At 42.0% G+C, this 21,189-nt stretch overlaps 1 protein-coding gene across 2 annotated transcripts in view; it reads left to right on the top strand.

Moving 5' to 3' along the window:
* Window positions 1–17,747, top strand: part of EXD2 (exonuclease 3'-5' domain containing 2) — a 93,408-nt gene extending 75,661 nt beyond the window's left edge. For both annotated transcript variants that reach the window (XM_030855345.2, XM_030855344.2), the window contains exons 4-9: window positions 2,546–2,672; window positions 9,873–10,204; window positions 11,250–11,356; window positions 11,607–11,742; window positions 12,388–12,744; window positions 15,157–17,747. In XM_030855345.2, the coding sequence (XP_030711205.1) occupies window positions 2,546–2,672; window positions 9,873–10,204; window positions 11,250–11,356; window positions 11,607–11,742; window positions 12,388–12,744; window positions 15,157–15,373 (1,276 nt within the window). In that variant the 3' untranslated portion in view covers window positions 15,374–17,747. The remainder of the gene's footprint in view (window positions 1–2,545; window positions 2,673–9,872; window positions 10,205–11,249; window positions 11,357–11,606; window positions 11,743–12,387; window positions 12,745–15,156) is intronic.
* The last annotated feature ends 3,442 nt before the right edge of the window (window positions 17,748–21,189 follow it).

Raw genomic sequence — 21,189 nt, forward strand, 5'->3', positions numbered from 1 at the left:
TAGCAGAAGATAGTTTATTATTGAGATTATTGTATATGATTTTGGAACTTTTCCTAGTGAAACTTTGAAGTAGCAAAGGTGGCATCTTGTTTTTAATCCATCCTCAAAAAATGTGAAACCTTCCCAAATAGGACGTTTAAAAAAAGACTAATGGGGCTTCCCTGGTGGCACAGTGGTCAAGAATCCTCCTGCCAATGCAGGGGACACGGGTTCGAGCCCTGGTCCGGGAAGATCCCACATGCCGCGGAACAACTGAGTCCATGCGCCACAACTACTGAAGCCCACGCGCCTAGAGTCCGTGCTCCACAACAGGAGAAGCCACTGCAATGAGAAGCCCGCACACCGCAACGAAGAGTAACCCCCACTCCCCACAACTAGAGAAAGCCTATGCACAGCAATGAACACCCCGTGCAGCCAAAAATAAATAAACAAATAAAAGACTAATGACCTAAATGGAATTAAGTAACGAAAAACTAAGTGCTGTCTTTCAATGAGGGTAATGATTTCAAGGATTATGGAATACCCAGGCTTGATAAATTGCACAGCTGTTAGAAAGAATGTAATAAGCACATTTGTGCTTACTGTCAGGGAAGGAGGTCCCTGATAAATTAAGTGATAGAGCAAGTTGCAGAATAAAAAACAAAACAAATACCAAGAAACTATATCTGCTTCTCCGTCTAACCATCTGTTTTTTTGTTTGTCTGTAAAAAAGGTCTGGAGGGGACACAATATACTCATAAGGGTCATTCTTCCTGAGGAGTGGAAGTGGGGGGTGGAGGGCTTTCACTTTTCACCCATTACTCTTCTCTGTTGTCTGAATTTTTAACAATAAACATTCATTGCTATTGTAATTACTAATATAAAGGAAAGCATTAAAAGATTTTAAAAATTTAAAATAAAAGGAAAGAAGTTTGTCTCCCCCAAATTCTTAATTTCCATTAATTGAACCACGACCTTACATATTTTACCTAAGTGTGTCTGGACCTTTTTTTTTTAACTTTTTAGTCAGTGCTGCCTTTTGGGGGTGATGAAATCCATCAAGTTACTGCTTGTTTTTGTAACGAAGGACTTCCTTTTCTTCATCATTATAATGATTTCATTTTCCACAGTACCTGAGGGAATCGTGCATGTTGTAACAGTAACACTGATGTGAACCTCCACCTCCAAGCTTCCTCCTCTAAAACCTCTCGTCTCTCACTTGGTAACCAGCAAGTCAGCTCCAGTTTTGTAGACTGGTGTGTTCTTACTTTTACATTAGCCCTTGTTTGGACTCTCCAATCCTTGGGTAAATTAATTTTTTTCACCACTCTGCAGCTATTTGAATCAGAAAGTGTTTGAAGAGCAGAAGATTATTTGATTTTATTGTACCTTCGCACCCTCAATGAAAGTAGCCTTATCATATTTTTCAAATTTGAAAAGTAATACACAAACACTAGCCAATTCAAATATAAAAAATGTAGGACTTCCCTGGTGGTGTAGTGGTTAAGAACCCTCCTGCCAATGCAGGAGACATGGGTTCGAGCCCTGGTCCAGGAAGATCCCACATGAAACTAACAACTAAGCCTGTGCACCACAACTACTGAGCCTGCGCTCTAAAGCCGGTGAGCCACAACTATTGAGCCCACAACTGGTGGGCTCAACTGGTTGGTGCCACAACTGGTGAGCCCGCACGCCTAGAGCCCCTGCTCCGCAATAAGAGAAACCACTGCAATGAGAAGCCTGCACACCACAACGAAGAGTAGCCCCCACTTGCTGCAACTAGAGAAAGCCTGCGTGCAGCAACGAAGACCCAATGCAGCCAAAATATATATATATATATATATATAAAATATAAAGATTTATGATCACCCCAAACCCCACACCCAGAGATAACATCACTAACATTTGATTAATATCCTTCTAGTTAACTCTTTATGCTTCCTCTCTCTCACATACCTAGAATCACATACACACATTTATTGTATAGTGTGTATATATATATTAATATAAAGAGTTCATATGATGTTTTCTTTCATAATCTCTTGTTACTTAACTAATACATCATGGACATTTTTTCACATCAATATAGATCTACATCCTTATTTTTAATAGCGACATGGAATTTAATTGCATGGATATTTAACCAGTCTTCTATTGAGGATGTTCCAGTTCTTTGCTACTATAAACAGTGCTGTAATGAAGATTGTTTTATGTACATTTGTCTTAGGATCAATTAGTAGAAGTGGAATTATTGAATCACAGAATTTTCATGTTCAAAATTTGATAGCTATTTACTGACAAACTGTTTTTCATAAAGGTTATACAAATGTTCAGTGCACAAATTTTAGACTAGATGGTGATTCTTCATGTTCCAGCAATACTAGATATAGTTATTTTTAAAAAATCTTTGTAATCTGCTAGATTTTAAAATTGTATATACTTTTTATTTGGTTTGATGTAGTGAAATTATGTGTCATTTGTTTATTGGCCATTTGTGTACCTTTTTTGATTTGCCTGTTCTTATCCTTTCCCATTTTTGACACATGATTTTATTTATTTCTTGTAGAAACAATTTGCTCTCTAATGGGCTTAGCCTGAAATCACTCGCTGAGACTGTTTTGAACTTTCCCCTTGACAAGTCCCTTCTGCTTCGTTGCAGCAACTGGGATGCTGAGAATCTTACTGAGGACCAGGTACTTCTTATCAGAGTAGTTGAAGAGTGGAAGAGTCATTGCTTGTGAAATATAATTATTTAAAAAATTCTAATCCTCAAAGATGATATGTGTTGGGCAGAAATGCCTTAAAATAGCCTCACTGATGATACCCAAGAACAATGCTCTATAATAATGTAGATGCTACTTAGATAAAAGGGTAAGAGTCCCCATTCTATTTTTTTGGAGCATTTACTATATGCCAGGCATTTCAGAAAATGTAAATTTTTTTGTCATGAATACAAATGCATAACTTAAAAAACCAAAGTGTTATAAGACTTATTATAAGAAACAGCCAGCTGGGCTTCCCTGGTGGCGCAGTGGTTGAGAGTCCGCCTGCCGATGCAGGGGACACGGGTTCATGCCCCGGTCCGGGAAGATCCCACATGCCGTGGAGTGACTGGGCCCGTGAGCCATGGCCGCTGAGCCTGCGCGTCCGGAGCCTGTGCTCCGCAACGGGAGGGGCCACAATAGTGAGAGGCCCGCGTACTGCAAAAAAAAAAAAAGAAACAGCCAGTAGTTCCCTGCCTTCCTCCCCCATTCCTAATTACTCTTCCTTCTTTTCAGAGGCAACTGATTTCGTTTCTTTCTGGTAATTACCATTATCTTTTAAAATTACATGCATATAGTACTCTTTCTTATTTTACATATTATCTTTTGACTTCTTGCTGTGGAAGACATGATTTAGTATAGTACTCTTGCAATTCCTGTATCCCCAGACAGATACTTATTCCCTTCCCCATGCTCCCAATAGAGGTAAATCATCATTTTTATCAGGTTAATATCTACTTATATTGATATTATTTATAGCTGCTCCACATAGCAAACTGACTAAAGTAAATGTTTTTTCCTTGTACAACTTTTTGTTTTCCCAGGAGTAGTAATTTATATTTTTGTTTGCTTAGTTTTCTATATAACTGTTAACTGTTTCATCCCCAGACTCTAACAGAACTATGTAGCGATCTCCTTTCTGCTGCTTCAGACACAGTCAGGTAACTTACTCATTTCATTTTCCCTTGGAGCTAGAGCTCTGTCATCCTGCTCCTTTCAGGACTGGTGCACTCCAGCCCTGCTGCCCAACTCTCAGCCTGAAATTTGCATTTACCGTCAACCTGGGAATTCCCTTCACCTCTCTTCTATAGTAGATCCTCTGTTTTAAAAATATCATGTCTTTTTACTTTCTTATCTTGGTGGAGTACATTCAAAATAGCTTCTTGAGGAAAGGAGCATGGGGAGTTAATTTATGACACCATGCATGTCTGAAAAGATATTAGTTTCCCTCTCTATTAACTGATAGTTCAGCTGAGGGATAGCATTTTAGGGTGGAAATCATTTTCCTTCAGAACTTTGAAGGCAATGCTCCTTGTAGCTTCCAGTGTTGATGTTGAGTATGTGACTTGTTTTTCTTTCTGGAAAGTCTCTTTATTCTTAGTTTTTAAAATTCATGATGATAGTGTGGGCCATGTTTCATTATAGTTTTACAATTCAGTGGACCCTTTCGGTCTGTAAGCTCATGTCTTTCAGTTCAGGGAATTATTCTCATACTATTTCTTGGAAAATTTCCCTCTTTTTTGTTTCTAGATTCTATATTGAATCCCTTGAATTGATCCTCTAATTTTCTTAGTAAAATATTTTCTCTTTGATTTTCCATCTCTATATATTTTTTTTACCTTCTGGGAAATGTCCTCAAGTTTATCTTTCAGTATTCCAATCAACTTTTAATTTCCTATCATATTAAGTCATAAGAGCTCCTGGTCTTTTCTCAATATTCACTTTTAAAATAACTTTGCATTTTTGTTTAATGGATATCATAGCTTCTGTTATCTTAGAGTATTGAAGATTTCTGAAGTTTTCTTCTCTTTCCTGCATTGCCTCTTTTTACTCTGAATTTCTAATTTAAATGTTTGATTTGGTCTTTGTCTTCCACGTTAAAGATTTTTCTAAAATGTTTAGATCCTTAGCTATCCATTTTTGTTTACAAAGGAGACATTAAAGCACCAGTTGAATCTATCAGTTAATGAATGTGTAAATAAAATATGGTATAGCCATACAATGGAATATTATTCAGCAATAAAAAGCTACAACATGGATGAGTCTTGAAAACATTGCGCTAAGTGAAAGAAGCTAGTCACAAAAGATCACATATTGTATGATTCCATTTATATGAAATATTCAGAACAGGCAAATCTATAGAGACAAAAAATAAATTAGTGGCTGCCTAAGACTGAAAGAAGTGGGGGATGACTGGTAAAGGATATAAGTTTTCTTACTGGGCTGCTGAAAATGTTCTAAAATTGACTGTGATAAAGGTTACATAATTCTGTAAATAATGCTAAAAATTCTAAATAAAATTCTGAATCCTGCAACATCTGTAAAAGACATCTTTGGGACTGTTGGAGACATTAGAATACAACTGTTAAAGTTCTTGGGTGTGATAATGGTGTTGTGATTATGTAGGAGAGTGTCCTTGTTCTTAGAAGATACACACTAAAGTATTTAGGGATGAAGTAAATATCATAATAACTGCAACTTAATTTTGAAAAGTGTTCAGCTCCCCCCCCAAAAAAAAGTATTTGTGTGGTGTATGTATTGTATTATAAAGAGATAAAGCAAATGTTGACAATCGTGAATGTCAATTATCATTCTTTTAACTTTTCCTTAGGTTTGAAATCTTTCAAATAAAACATTGGGAAGAAAAAGTTAATTGCTACCAAATTTGAAACCAAATTTGTGATCCATATTATTGTGAGAATTTCCAAAGACTCTTATTCATTCTTCATTTTAAAATTCTTGTTTTTCTAATTATAAACATAATGCTTAATGAGATTTTGTAAAATACAGAAAATAATATTTAAATTTGACATTTAAAAAAATGGAATGAGGGCTTCCCTGGTGACGCAGTGGTTGAGAGTCCGCCTGCCGATGCAGGGGACATGGGTTCATGCCCCGGTCCGGGAGGATCCCACATGCTGCGGAGTGGCTGGGCCCATGAGCCATGGCTGCTGAGCCTGCGCGTCCGGAGCCTGTGCTCCGCAACGGGAGAGGCCACAGCAGTGAGAGGCCCACGTACTGGTTAAAAAAAAAAAAAAAAAAAAGGAATGAGAGCACAAAGCACATGGCCAGGTATTTTTGACTAGCGAGTTTTATTATCAATAACTATTAATATAAATTAAAGTCAAATGTCAGTAACTGTAAGTCTTTTCTCTCAGGCCACTCAGTTTCTCCAGACATGAATCTCCTACTCTTCTGCCCAGGAGGTATCAGCCCCACAGCCTATATTCTGGTAGCTGAGTGGGAGAGAAGGTGACGGTAGTCTTATCATTTAATATGTAGGTTTTCCCATAATCCCGCTTTTTCCTGGTGACACTTTGCCCCCAGCCTCTGCCATGCCTGGTATTACCAGGTCCAGATCCTCTGTGATTTAGCCACTATATGACTTAAACTTGTCAAAACCCAAACTCTGCCCACCGAGTAAAACAAAGCAGAAATATGAGTTTATTGCAACAGTTTTGACCTGCAAGCTGGGAAACTCAAGGCCATGGGAGCAATGAGTTTCAAGTAGCTCACAGACTAAAGGGTTTTCATTGGGTAAATGTGGAAGATTTTTGGCTTTTTCAGCTGATTGTTTGCCTAGTGGTCTTCTTCCTTATTTGGATCAGGATAGCTGAGACAGGGGAATAAGGAAGTCTGAAGATGGCATGAACAGACTCAGTGTTTGGAGATTGACTGATATCCTCTGCTGATTTCTGAGGAGAGCTGTAAATTCCTGCAAGTTATGTTAAATAAAGTTTCATTTTCTTTAATGCGCCTGCATTGGCCACCTCCATTTTGTCTCTGACATAAGTGACTCCATTTTAGTTTTGGTTCTACAAACTTCTACTCTTTTGGGTCAGGGAAGGAGTAATTGCCTGTCCCTATGCCGTAAGAGAGGAGATCTGGGGTTGTAAGTGTTATTTACAGAGACTGTCACCTGATCCTCCTGTTTTCACCTTGTATCATTGCTTTTATAGATACCTGGTGCCTCGCATTCTTTATACTTTGCCATTCTTTGTGGCTCAGATTAATTTGATTTTTGGATTTTTTGCTTACTACCCCCTACAGGCCTAGGTTTCAACCTTCTCTTGTTTGCTTAGTTTGTTCATCCTTCTAAAACATTGTGTTGTGGTTTTTTGTTTTTTTTTTTTTGGACCGCACCACATGGCATGCAGCAATCCCAGTTCCCGACCAGGGGGAACCCATGCACCCTGCAGTGGAAGCGCAGTCTTAACAACCAGACCGCCAGGGAAATCCCCCAAAACATTGTTAATGGAAAGAGTTAGCAATAGTTAGTATCTTAGGATTAATATTATCCTGTGAGAGAGTTCTGGGAATCAAGTTATCTGATTTGTTTTTTCTAAAGCTACTTCAGATTTGCTGCGACCCTGAGTAAGTTACTTCTTTGTGCCTTGGTAGGTTCATTCCTTCCTTTCTTTTAATAGTTTTATTGAAATGTAATTTACATACAATAAAATGCACCCATTTAAAGTATACAAGTCAGGGACTTCCCTGGCGGTCCAGTGGTTAGGACTCTGCCCTTCCACTGCTGGGGGCCCGGGTTCGATCCCTGGTTGGGGAACTAAGATCCTGCAAGCCATGCAATGTGGCCAAAAAAAAAAAAAAGTATACAATCAATGGATTTTAGTATATTTACAGAGTTGTGTAACCATCACCACAATCTAGTTTTAGAACATTTTCATCACCCCAAAAGAAACCCCATACCCATTAGCAGTCACTTCCCATCTCACCTCCCCAACACCCCAGCCTTCGGCAACCGCTAATCTACTTTCTGTCTCTATAAATTTGCCTGTTCTGGACATTTCATATAAATGGAATCATACAGTATGTGGTTTTTTTGGATTGGCTTCTTCACTTACCATGTTTTTGTGGTTCATCCATGTTGTAGCATCTATTGGTACTTCATTTCTTTTTTATTGCTAAATAATGCTTCATTGTATGGATAGACCACATTTTGTTTATTCGTTTATCAATTGGTAGAGATTTGGGTTGCTTTCATTTTTTTAGCTGTTATGAATAAGCCACTATGAATATCTGTGTATAAGTTTTTATGTGGACATACATTTTCAGTTCTCTTGGGTAAATACCTAGGATGGAATTGCTGAGTCATATGGTAACTTTATGTTTAACTCTTTGAGAAACTGCCCAACTATTTTCCAAAGCAACCATACCATTTTATAGTCCCAGCAGCAATATATGAAGGTTCCAATTTTCCATAACCTTACCAACATTTATTATTATTCATCTTTTTGATTAGAGCAGTCCTAGTAGGTGTGAAGTGGTATTTCGTTGTGGTTTTGATTTATATTTCCCTAGTGACCAATGATGCTGAGCATCTTTCATGTGCTTATTGGCTATTGGTATATCTTCTTTGGAGAAATGTCTGTTCAGATCCTTTGCTCACATTTTAATTGTGTTGTTTGTCTTTAAATTATTGAATTTTAAAAGACGTGTGTGTGTGTGTGTGTGTGTGTGTGTGTGTGTGTATTCTTTATGTATTCTGGATACTAATCCCTTATCAGATATATAATTTATAAATATTTTCTCCCATTTCCTGCAGATTGTCTTTTCACTTACTTGATGGGATCATTTAAAGCATGAAAGCTTTTAATTATGATGAGGTCCAGTTATCTATTTTTTCTTTTATTTCTTTTTTCTTTTGGTGTCATATCTAAGAAATCATTGCCTAACCCAAGGTCATGAACATGTACTCCTCTGTTTTTTGTTTTTTTTTAAATAAATTTATTTACTTATTTATTTTTGGCTGTGTTGGGTCTTTGTTGCTGTGCGTGGGCTTTTTCTAGTTGTGGCGAGCGGGGGCTACTGTTCATTGTGGTGTGCGGGCTTCTCATTGCGGTGACTTCTCTTGTGCGGAGCATTGACTCTAGGTATGCGGGCTTCAGTAGTTGTGGCTTGCAGGCTCTAGAGCACAGGCTCAGTACGGTTAGTTGCTTAGTTGCTCCGCGGCATGTAGTATCTTCCCGGACCAGGGCTCGAACCCGTGTCTCCTGCATTGGCAGGCAGATTCTTAACCACTGTGCCACCAGGGAAGTCCCTCCTATGTTTTCATCTAAGAGTCTTATGTTTTGGCTCTTACACTTAGGTTCATAATCCATTTTGAGTTAATTTGTGTGTGTGGTGTGAAGTAGGAGTCCAACTTTATCTTTTTGCATGTGGACATCCAGTTGTTCCAGCACCATTTGTTGAAAAGTGCCTTGGATTCCTTATCATTTGGAAATAATTTGTTAAAAATCATTCTCAACTCTTCACGTTCAAGCACCCTCTTTTCCTGTGGGAGACAACTTGCTGACAGAGATGTAGATGGTTGGGTCTAGGTGGAGAATTTTACCCAAACCTTATTTTTCTATTCTTTTTTTCTATTATTCTAAAAGCACACACAAAAAATCCATACTAATAGTGTTATTTACCAGGCTTGATTATTAAAGGTGAATTAAAGGAATTTTAAAGTCCTCACATGCTTTGTTGGGAAGAGCTATTAATTATAGTTTTGACAACTTTTATTTATGACCAGCTTGCCTGTGCCTAGTTGCCTGGGTGAATGACTTACTATTAATAAATACATAAATTCCAGAAGTGGGCCCTTGTGACTTTTGATTTGAGGTCCATGTTTGAAACTGTTTTCCTTGTTTTACACATTGTATTAATATGTACAGCAGTTTGTTTCTGATCAATAGTCACACAGGCCTCTTAATGAATCTTGGTTTCAGTTTTCTAGATGATGACAGTTTCCAAAGTGAAGTTGTCAGACCTGTGGTAACTACCCTACCCCAAACTTGAGAAAAATCTGTCCAGCAGGTTTGGTAGCAGATAGAAAGAAACTTCACTGATTTATATAGATTAGGAATTTTGAGCACATAGAGTAGGTCATTATTTTAGCTATGTTAGTTAAAAACATAGAGAACGTGAGGATTCATTATACTATTTGATTTGTTTTTGTATCATTTGAATTGTTTTGTAATTAAAAGGTTTTAAGGAGTACATGGTGCCTGGATTACTGTACATCTTGAATTGGAACCTAAAAGTTGTCTGTGTCTTGGCGATTGATTTTGAAGTTGCTCTCTCTGGTTTGCCTTCCGGATTCCACTGATCTCTGACTTTTCTCTTCAGGTAATTTATGCTGCCAGGGATGCCCAGATTTCAGTGGCTCTCTTTCTCCATCTTCTTGGATACCCTTTCTCTAGGAATTCAACTCTAGAAGAAAATGATGACTTCATTGGCTGGAGAAAAGTCTTGGAGAAATGTCAGGATGTGGTAGATATCCCATTCCGAAGCAAAGGAATTAGCAGATTGGGAGAGGAGGTTAATGGGGAAGCAACAGAATCTCAGCAGAAGCCAAGAAATAAGAAGTCGAAGACGGATGGAATGATGCCAGGCAACCACCAGGGGAGAGACCCCAGAAAACATAAAAGAAAGCCCCTTGGAGTGGGCTATTCTGCCAGGTAACTGAGTTGTTCCATGTCTAGTAGAGCCCAAGGCCCAGCTTCCAGCAAAAGGCATGATGCCTTACCTTGGCTCTGGGGAGAAGGCTAGTGCGGTAGGAGGCAGAGGCTCTCCAAGGCTCTCCAAGGCTCTCCAAGGCTCTCCAAGGATTAATTCTATTTTTCCTTTCCTTCAAGGACATTTGGAGCTATCCTTTGATTTACTTGTATATTTTTTCCTTTTGCCCTTCTTCTACTTTTTTATTTGTGGGCAGTTGGAGTGAAAAGGAGGAGAGCTTAACCTAGCTTTGTCACTGACCTTGATGTGACCTTAGACCTGTACTTTTCCAGTTATAAGTGAGGGCATAATTATTATTCCTTGCTTGCTTCAGGACAGCTGTGAAGGTAAAATGAAGTGCCTCATGCTTTTCAGGAGACGTGCATCATCTGACCTCTTGTTCATTTGGCATTTGATTATTTGGAATGGCATCCAGTCCTAAGCCGATGTTAATTCTCTAGCCAATGGGAATTTTCCTGTACACCTTATGCCTCTACTGCAGAAGGATGACTAATAAGTACTTTGGAGTGGAAGTTTGGTCCCTATAGTAAAGTGCCTTTAGGAATTGTGTGATTAAATTGAAGCAACTATTGCAGATGAGCCAGAAATAAATCCACGTGGCACCCATTACTTTAGCTTGAAGTTCTTTCATTTTAATTTACTTTGTTAATCCAATGATTACTCTACAGGGAAGTTTTCCTGGTGTTCTGTTCCTGCGTGCTTTCATGATAGAACTACGTAAACACTACCCAACTCACTCTCTAATGTTCCAACCTATGAATATAAAAACTAATAGTATAAACTGATTCATTTTAATTTCTCTTTCCTAGCCCAGTGCAGATGGAGGAATAAACATGATTTCTTGCCATGTTTTTTTTTTTTTTTTCCCAAAAATGTAATGTTTGACCCTAGTGTTGAATAGTTTGGGTCACTCAATATAGGAAGGCAACTGGTACCTTGATCAATAGTTAGCTCCCAGTTTTAGATTTCTCTCTCCCTTCCCCACAGAAAATCACCCCTCTATGATAACTGCTTTCTCCACGCCCCTGACGGACAGCCCCTCTGCACTTGTGATCGAAGAAAAGCTCAGTGGTACCTGGACAAAGGCATTGGAGGTTTGAGATTCACCTGTCATATTAGACTTATAATTAGGTGCATGCAGGCACTGACCGGAGTGGGCATGAGATAAGGCAGAGGGATGGGATGGATAGAAGGCAGAGAGACCTAGAGACACGTGGGATGGGGCTGTTCAGAACCCAGAAATAGAGATCTCTGCCAGGATACAGCAGAGAACAACTGAGGTGGTGCTTCTTCCTTGTGGGAGAGGTGGACAGTCATACACTAACACTGCTTCTTTCCTCTAAGAGCTGGTGAGTGAAGAGCCTTTTGTGGTCAAGCTACAGTTTGAACCTGCGGGGAGACCTGAATCCCCGGGAGACTACTACTTGATGGTTAAAGAAAACCTGTGTGTAGTGTGTGGCAAGAAAGACTCATACATTCGGTGAGTGTGGGCTGGGCTGCCCTGTTGGAAATTGTCCTTCAAGCCACACGCAGAGCCCTTGGCGGGCTTGACTCAGTCTGCCTACTTTGGCTGGGAGACTTGTCCCCAGGGGGCATCCCAGTGTCCTCAAGAGCTTCAGCACTCTGCCTGGCCTTGCTGTAGTGGCTTCTGCCCCTCCTGAGCCAGTTCTTAGTTTCCGGAATGAAGCACTCTTCTCGATAACAGTTTGCCATGAAGAGAGTCGTTCCCTTTGCTCATGAAGGAACGGAGACCTTCCTTCCTTAGGAAGCTGCCTTTCTCTCTGTGTCCTCATGATTCTCCCTTGATACTTTTCCTTCTGGGAGCACAGCCTTCCCAAAGGTTGTTATTAGCCTCTCCCTGCCCCTGGCCTGCCAGAGGAGTCTGACCGCCGGTGGCCTGCACTCACTTCAAGGAGAGGAGAACCCAAGGCCTGTATGTAGGTGGGCCAAGAGTGGAATAGGTGGTATGGCCTTAATGTCACCTCTGCTGGGCTGTGGGACCCAAGCTCCTCAGGAGTGTTTAGGCCCAGATCAGAACGCTAGTAGCCTGCCTGCCTGCCTGCCGACTCCGTGTATGTTCTGTGTCGTGTGCTAATGAGCATTGCCTTCTGTTTGGCCTCTTTAGGAAGAACGTGATTCCGCATGAGTACCGGAAGCACTTTCCCATCGAGATGAAGGACCACAACTCCCACGATGTGCTGCTGCTCTGCACCTCCTGCCACGCCATCTCCAACTACTATGACAACCACTTGAAGCAGCAGCTGGCCAGGGAGTTCCAGGCCCCCACTGGCTCCGAGGAGGGCTTGCGCCTGCTGGAAGATCCTGAGCGCCGGCAGGTGCGTTCTGGGGCCAGGGCCCTGCTCAACGCAGAAGGTCTGCCTGAGCACCGAAAGGAGGAGCTGCTGCAGGCGCTCAGAGAGTTTTATCACACAGACACGGTCACAGAGGAGATGCTTCAGGAGGCTGCCAGCCTGGAGACCAGGTACGATCTACAGTCCTGCTCAGAGGGCGTTGAGGACTAGTCCAGTGACTTAACCCCGACTACTCAGTGAGAATGCTTGCCAGGAAGGGAGCAGTGGTCGTCCAGGCGCAGTGCGCAGCCTCGTGCTTACCCCATTGAGTCTCTGTGGCTTAAGATACCATGCGGGTGGGATAGAGCAATCTGTTTGCTAATTTACTTTCCACAGGAGACTTGCCTTCTATCCTTGACCCTTCGAGGTCATATACTTATGTCCAGCCATTTTCATGCTTAGCAGGAGAGTTCAGGGACACTGGAGTTGTACCTTATCCATTCTCTGCAGAAGTAAATCCTCAGGTCAGCTCATAAGAGGAAAATAAGAGTCAAAAAATATCCTCCAGGGCTTCCCTGGTGGCGCAGTGGTTGAGAATCTGCCTGCCAGTGCAGGGGACACGGGTTCGAGCCCCAGTCTGGGAGGATCCCACGTGCCGCGGAGCAGCTAGGCCCGTGAGCCACAACTACTGAGCCTGCGCATCTGGAGCCTGTGCTCCGCAACGGGAGAGGCCGCGGCAGTGAGAGGTCCGCGCACCGCGATGAAGAGTGACCCCTGCTCGCCGCAACTAGAGAAAGCCCACGCACAGAAACGAAGACGCAACATAGCCAAAAATAAATAAATAAATAAATAAAATTTAAAAAATATATATCCTCCAGTCTCTGGAGTTGCCCGTGAAGTACAATGAGTGTGGTTTTGCCTCTCTTCCCTTATCTAGGTCTGTGGGAATTGAGACAAATGGATTCATGTTTCTTGTCTCACCTGTACTCCGGGGTGTTGGCCTACTGAATGGGATGTTGGCCAGAATTGCTGTTACTATTTAAATTACTTTTTACCTTTTTCCTTCCTTGCTTGCTTTCTCTCTCTTTCCCCGTCAGTACATAGTTGAATTCATATCATTTAATTCAGTGTCCCTAAATGAGAAGCATTTTTTGGTCCTGAGAAATAAATGGGCACATGGCCCAGATGATAAAAACTCCGGGCTACCTGCTATAGTTTTGCTTCCCAACTTGCCACTTCTTTCAATGGTAACAGGGGTTGAAATAATTAAACTGATAAGGTCGCAAATCCTGGTAGTTATGCTGGTTGCCTTAGTGTTTTGTTATAAAAACAAAACAGCCTTCCCCCACGAACTTAATTATAGCAAAAAATATTTATTGAACAAATGTTGTATAGATATCCTAATCTATTCCACCAAGTTAATAAACTTTACATAAATTGCCTTAATTATTTCTTATAACAACCCTATGAGGTAAGAGTTTCTTACTGGTAACTGCTAACATATCCTATATCTTTAAAATCTTTTAAAATTTTAAAAAATTATTCTTAAACTTTATTCTTAAAACTGTTTTCCAAGTTTTATATTAGATGCCCCGAGGTTAACGTTAAGTAACTTACCAAGGTCATATTACAAATTAATGAGACTGGCTCCTTTAACCAATTCCCAAATGTATTTCCTAAAACAGCTAAACTTGCCCTTTCAGTGACAGACCTTTCTAACAAATTCATCTTGCTGACTTGGATGGAAGGGTGCTGGGCTTGGATATCTAGGACCGAGAAGAACAGCTGTTTGGGGAAAGTTTAGGCAAGTTAGTGGGATGCTTGTGAGCTAAATAAGAAAATGCCCTGCAAATACCCAGGGGGCACGAACACTGCTGGTTAGCGAGGACTGAGAGTAGGGTATGGATTGTAGGGAGAGGAACTGAGCCCCGGGCAGGGAGCTTCCTTTATTCATAGGAGCTGACAGTACTGTCCACAAGCTATCTTAGTTAGAAAGGAAGCAGGGATTCATCTTCTCATTAAACAGCACTAGCTGTGCAACCAAGCAACCACGGTAGAGTTTCATCGCAACAGAAGCACGTCTTGTGGATGTGGTTTGGCATTCTTTGTATAAGAAGGAAGACACCGAAGAAATATTACCACCTTCATTTTACATTCAGGTGTTACACTGTGCTGAAAACCTGGAACACGCGGGCTGATTGAACAGCTAATATAAAGACTGAGTATGGTTCAGAATGAGTAACTTAAAAGAAGTAACTGGGGAACCCTGGAGTCAGTGAAAGACCAACATTCTTCACCCATCATCAGCCAGACAGCGGGGCCTCTCTGGTGGGGGCTGAGCATTATGCAGTGGCCTTCCCATAAGTATAGATCAGAATCCCCAAATGCCTTCTGCTGGATTGTGTGTTATATGTCCAAACTATTTTTAAAAAGGCAGATATGGGAAAGAGGATGGTTTTAAAAGCATCAAAATGACCAACGCTTTAGGAATGCAGCAGCCTCTCTGTAACCCCTGTCGAAGCATCTTGGCCCATAGCATTTGGAGCCACTGTGTTACTGTCCTGCTTGTTTCCCTCAGACCCATGTACTTTGTGTCCTGACAGGATCTCCAATGAAAACTACATTCCGCACGGGCTGAAGGTGGTTCAGCGCCACACCCAGGGCGGGCTGCGCTCCCTCATGCAGCTGGAGAGCCGCTGGCGGCAGCACTTCCTGGACTCCATGCAGCCCAAGCACCTGCCCCAGCAGTGGTCGGTGGACCACAACCACCAGAAGCTGCTCCGGAAATACGGGGAGGACCTTCTCATCAAGCTGTCGTGATGGCTGCTTCCCTTCCACGTTGGGACAGCTGGGAAGCTGGAGCCAGGGGTGAAAATTTCACCTCTTCCTGTTTTAATGTCATTGTCAAAGCCTGGTGACACAACTCACAATACTAACCTGTACTGATCCCAGGATGCTTCTGGTGGAGCAAGGCTGTTGTTTTCAGGGGGAGCTTATGGTCTTGAGTTTTAGTTGGGCAGGGTGAGCGTTCTTTACTCCACCCTCTTATTTTATTTTTCTGGACAAATGGGAGGCTTGGCCTTCATTTTACTCTCCCTCTTCTGCTTTCCCTGTGCAGGCGACAAATGAAGGATTCTCCCTGAAGTGTCTTGTCAAGACACTCAGGTTTTTAATGCTTTTTCTCCCTGTCCAGCATGTTGGTTCATCTCAAACAGGAGCTGTCAAGTATTTCAAGCCCGTCAGGTTAGGAGGAGAAAAAACGTTCTTCTAGAGGCTGGAGAGGCGAAAAGGGGTCGGATTCCTATTCCCAGTTCAACCTCATAATTAGAAATCCTTTGGCCTAGTGCTGTGCGGTAACTCACCTGGTTGGGATCCAGCCCATCTGGGTTGCTTCGGTTTATGTCACATGCTTGAAAATGCTCCCGTTTACACATTCAGGACCAAAGCAGCAACTTCCTGCCATACGTTTTCACCCTAACGCTGGAGGGAATTCTTTTCTGGAAAGAGGCCTTCAGCCTGGGTGGGGCACAGAGAAGCACAAGAACCATCTCCCAAGAGAACTTGGATAATTTGCTCAGCTTTCCCTTTCGCTGTTTCTTGCAAGCCTCCTGCCCAGAACGGCAGGGTTTTTAGCTTAATCCCTTTCTGAGAGGAAGGTTATCTTTTCTCAGAATCAGTATCTGGTCCCTTCAGTGTTCCATCAGGTTTGCAATACTGACCTCTTTTAAGCTCTTAATTCTCTCCCAGCGTCATTTGGTTAGGTTGAGAGGACTTCTCCATCTCCCTTCACGCCTGGGACGCCAAGACTAATCAATACGTTCCGATGTTCAAAACGGTGGTGTTTCATCTTTCCAAACGTGAGGCCACCACTTGGAGTACGGAATCAACTTATTAGCGGTTAGTATTTTTATAAAGTATTAGGAAAACTTTCTTACCTTACAAGATCTTAACAAGCTTAAAAAAGAGCTTTATGGCCAGAGTTCAACAAGAGCTCTGTTCTTCCGGAATTGTGCCCGAGTTGGTGATGGTAGCCCTAACACTGGTAAATGAAACAACTAAGCACAAAGTTCATTGATTGTAAATGTAAAACCTTTTTCTTCATAATTTTATAAAATCGGCAAATACTCTTGGGGAAGGAGATCTTTATGCTATAGGTCCCTGCCGTGTGGCAGCCCATGATATGTGTGCCGGTGTCGTCGTGTGCCTCCGCCAACAGCTTTGGCCTGTCGACAGCGGCCCACAACACGTGCACACCCTGCAGTTTGTTCCTCTGCCCTTTCATCCCCACTCATCCTCGAATAGGTGTCTCTGGGATCTAAACTAGAAAGTCTTGAAGACAAATAGTACCAGCTGCCTTGGGGACCGTTTGTTCAACACACTAAGGTTATTAGGGGGCAGGTTCCTCAGGGGCTGTTACTGCCCACAGCCCGGGGCGGAGAACCGTGGAGATGGATAAGTGGTTGTCGTAGTCAGGCTTGCCACAAGGGGGCGTCGTAGATCTTGCTTTATATTCATTCTTGAGAAATAAGGGGCATTGATAACACGGGTCCTAAACATAACTCATTAAATAAATTAAAAAAAAACATAACTCATGAGTTATGTTTCAGATCGTGTCTATCTCACTTTGAGTCATTTTGACAGCTTTACAAGAAAAATGTCTTCCTCCGAAACAAGAGAGTAGGCTCTTCCTTTCTCTTTCCCTGTGATTCTCATACTGAGAGGTGAGGACCACGTTAGGAGGTCGTTGAAGACGCTGTGGTTGCTGCGGAAGGAGGAATGGTTTCTCCAGTAGAGCTCCCTGCAAAGCTTAGTAATGTAGAGCCAGCAGCCGCGGTAGAGGAAACATCTAATCTGTGGCACCCTCGATTTCTCATCCTTTTCAGAGCAGTTACTGTGTAGGTTTGAATCTTTTTGTTTTCTGAGTCAGCCTTGGACGCCTTTCTCTAAGACTGACAATTGCTATCTCTAGTGAGTTATTTTAGGGCGGGCATATTTTAACATAAAATTTTTTTCTGATACAAAAGTAATGTGTATGCTTGTTAGAGACGAATCTAAAGAAAGAATGAAAATCCATCTTCCCTCCATGTAGCACAGAGCTAATCTCTGCTGGTATGTTTATGAATTTCCTTTCGGTATTGAAAAATGCATATAACATGTAAGGTGTTTAAACAAACTTGAGAGTCATATGTACAGCTTGGTATACAATTTTCTTTCCTCATTTAACATGGTATCACAAGTAATTTCTTGTGTCTTTAAATCTTGGAAAGTAGATTTGCAGTAACTCTACCTTGCTTTATTATCCATTCCCACACTGTTAAATTTTGGTTGTTTCAGATCCTTTGTTAATATCAATGATGTTGTGATGAACTTTTTTGTGTATAAATCTTTGACTATATCTTTGCTAACTTTTTTAGGTTAGAACCCTAGAAATTGGGTTGCGAGGAGGGGGACTCACATTGCTGGAGTGAGTACAAATTGATATCACCTTCTAGGAATTTCTGTGAAGGGAATGCTTCCCTTTGACCCTTTAACTCACGTCCCAGTGCATTTGCTGAGCTTCCTCCCCTGTGAGTAGAGGTGAGCGGACAGTGTCACAGCAAAGGCCTCTCTGAATGTGCCTGATTGTTACAACTGCAGACTCAGAGTCTTTTCTCTGCTTCCCTTCTGTCTCCCATCCTCTATTGCCTCGTTCCCCCTTGCAGCAGTGTTTTTTGGAAATAGTTTGTTTTAAAATAAAAATGTAAAAAAAATAATTAAAAATAAAAAAATTTATTTTAAAATAAAAGCTATAGACTTTTTTTTTCCCGATTGACAAGCAATTAGTGATTTGCCATCCTTAAGTGAACAAGGCACAATATTCAGGGATTTGTTGCCTCTTAAGAGTGCAGCCATAAGTTCCTTATTCTTATCCATGTCACAGACAGAGATCAGATGACAAACTGTGTTCTGTTGAAATAAAGCCATTTTAATCCCTCATTTTAGACTCTTAGGGACCCAGCAAGCAGAAAGAGCTTTTGTTCAGCTTTGTATTCTAATGTTTGGGACCCTAACATTTGACTATAATTTAAATTCTTTGTTACCTTGCCTCTTTGAGTTTTTCATTCATTCATTTACCTTTTCTTCCTTTTTTTTTTTTTTGTTTTTTTCTTCATTGTGTCTCATCCTCTGAGAGGTATCAGAGTTTCTCATTTCTCTAGTTTGCTAATTGTTACATATTTTAAAAGGATCCTTCTTTCTGGTCTCTTGTCTTTTCTGTGGTTTACCTGGTCATTTTTTTAGAGTACTTCATCCCTCAGGAATACAGTGAGAATCAGTTTTTCTTGGACGAAATAAGCTGTTAAGAGGGTATAAGAATGATTCTCATATAGTTAACTCTTGATCTGAGTAATATAAAAATAATACATAATCCTCAGAATACTCAGTTATCCTTTTTAGGTATTCACCAAGTTGCCCCCTCATGCTGGAACCAAATACCTCTGTCTTTCCCCAGTCCTGGGACAGTTTTGCATCAGGTGATGGAGCAGGGCTGACATGCAGCCAAATGTTCGTTCCACTTGTTCAAAAGTACCTGTTCCACCTACCCTACCAGGGAGATGTCTTTGCCTGCGGCACCAAGGTCCTTTACTTAACTGGCAACATGTTATTTGGGAAGGTGGGAAGTACACTAGACCATTGTTTCCTTCTAACCAGCTTTGTCTGTGGCCAACTCTGGTTATTGGCAGTCCCTAGACGCTGTGGGTACTGGACCAAATGGGCAATCACGTGGGAGATAACCAAGAGCTGACTTGCTGTGCATAGGAATAGGGAATGTCAAAGGACCTAGTTCACACATCCTGGGCTGTTCCCTCCTCCAAGGCAGTGGTACTTGCTGCCTTAAAAGGTCATTCTGTGCTCTGACTGAATGGAGATAGATAGTTAATCTCATACCCTCCAGATTGAACTCAAAGCATTTGCCCTCCTTGCAACTTCCTTGTTTTGTTTTGTTTTGTTTTTGTTTGCGGTACGCGGGCCTCTCACTGCTGTGGCCTCTCCCGCTGCGGAGCACAGGCTCCGGACGCGCAGGCTCAGCGGCCATGGCTCACGGGCCCAGCCGCTCCGCGGCATGTGGGATCCTCCCAGACCGGGGCACGAACCCGTATCCCCTGCATCGGCAGGCGGACTCTCAACCACTGCGCCACCAGGGAAGCCCAACTTCCTTGTTTCTAATTCTTGAATTTTTCTCTCGCTCGATAGGTAGCCTGTTGCCTTTCTGCCAGCATAAGCTTCCAGAGCTGCTGAGTTTACGGTCAGCATTATTATAAGCGTGATGTGTGGTTCAGATATTCCTGAGTTGGAGAGGCTCCTTATATTCTACTCCTGTTTCCCAGAGATCTCCCTTCTCAGGCTGCAACATGCTGGGGCAGAGTTGGGATTCTGACTACTCAGACCACCAGGGTATCTATTAAGTCCTGGATAAGAATCCAAAATTTGAGCTTAGTGAGCTAACAGGGCTGAAAAGAAATAGGAGATTGAGGCACAGGTAGTTTTAAAGAAGGTACATTTATCCGGTTGGTTGGGGTGATGGGAGTATAGTCTGTGGACTTCGTATTTTGCTTTTTCCTAAACTCAGTTGTATAGTGTGTTGGAGGATCAGAGGAGTGGGTTGGTGACCTGGGTTCTGGTTGTGGTCAACAGCTGTGTGTCTTTGGGCCAATCACTTAACTTTTCTGGACTCCTTTCTTTACCTGTAAAATTAGGAGTTTGAATTAGATGTGCTGTAGGGGCCCTCCTAGTGTAGCATTCTGTAATACATCCCACCGTTTCTTTATGTGGCATTTTCCCTTGGGTGCTGTGTACCTTCTGCTTCATCGCACACTCTCATCCCACCCCCAGCCCTGGGAATGGAGGCTGTGCGTGAAAGGAAGGGGGCGAGGGAAACAGGATGACACACGGTGTCCTCCTGGCCTCGTTGACTAGGGAGAAGCCTGCTCCCTCCATCTGGAGCTCCGCTGGAGGTCAAAATACTCTTCTCACCAGAGTTGTACTATGTGTGGCCTTAGGGAACTCACATTTCTATTCAGTTCACTATTTAACAGTAAAGAAAGAAGAGAAATCTTTATCTTCACCCACATCGCCAGTGCTGTAAGGCTTAATAAGGGAAAAGTACAGAGTAGAAATGAGGCAACTTTTGCCAAGTTCTGTAAATGGGAGGATGTTGGTGGGGGGTGAGGAGGGGGAAGAATGTTTCTCAGTTTAAAGATAGGAGAAATTAAGGCTGTGCGATAGAGAGAGAATTGGATAGAATTGGATACTTGAAAAGGAAAACATTAAACCAATAAGTTAAAAATATTCTCTTTTTTGGGCTTCCTGGGGGGCGCAGTGGTTGGGAGTCCACCTGCCAATTCAGGGTACGCGGGTTCGTGCCCCGGTCTGGGAGGATCCCACGTGCCGCGGAGCGGCTGGGTCCGTGAGCCATGGCCACTGAGCCTGCGCGTCCGGAGCCTGCGCTCTGCAACGGGAGAGGCCACAGCAGTGAGAGGCTCGCGTACCGCAAAAAAAAAAATATTCTCTTTTTTTATGGTGTCAGGACTGCCTAAGAAAATTTGAGGGGTCCACTGTGTTAACACATTGTTCTCCATCTGTGGGTCCTCAGACAA

Source organism: Globicephala melas, chromosome 2 (genome assembly GCF_963455315.2).
Source record: "Globicephala melas chromosome 2, mGloMel1.2, whole genome shotgun sequence".
NCBI classification, from domain to species: Eukaryota; Metazoa; Chordata; class Mammalia; order Artiodactyla; family Delphinidae; genus Globicephala; species Globicephala melas.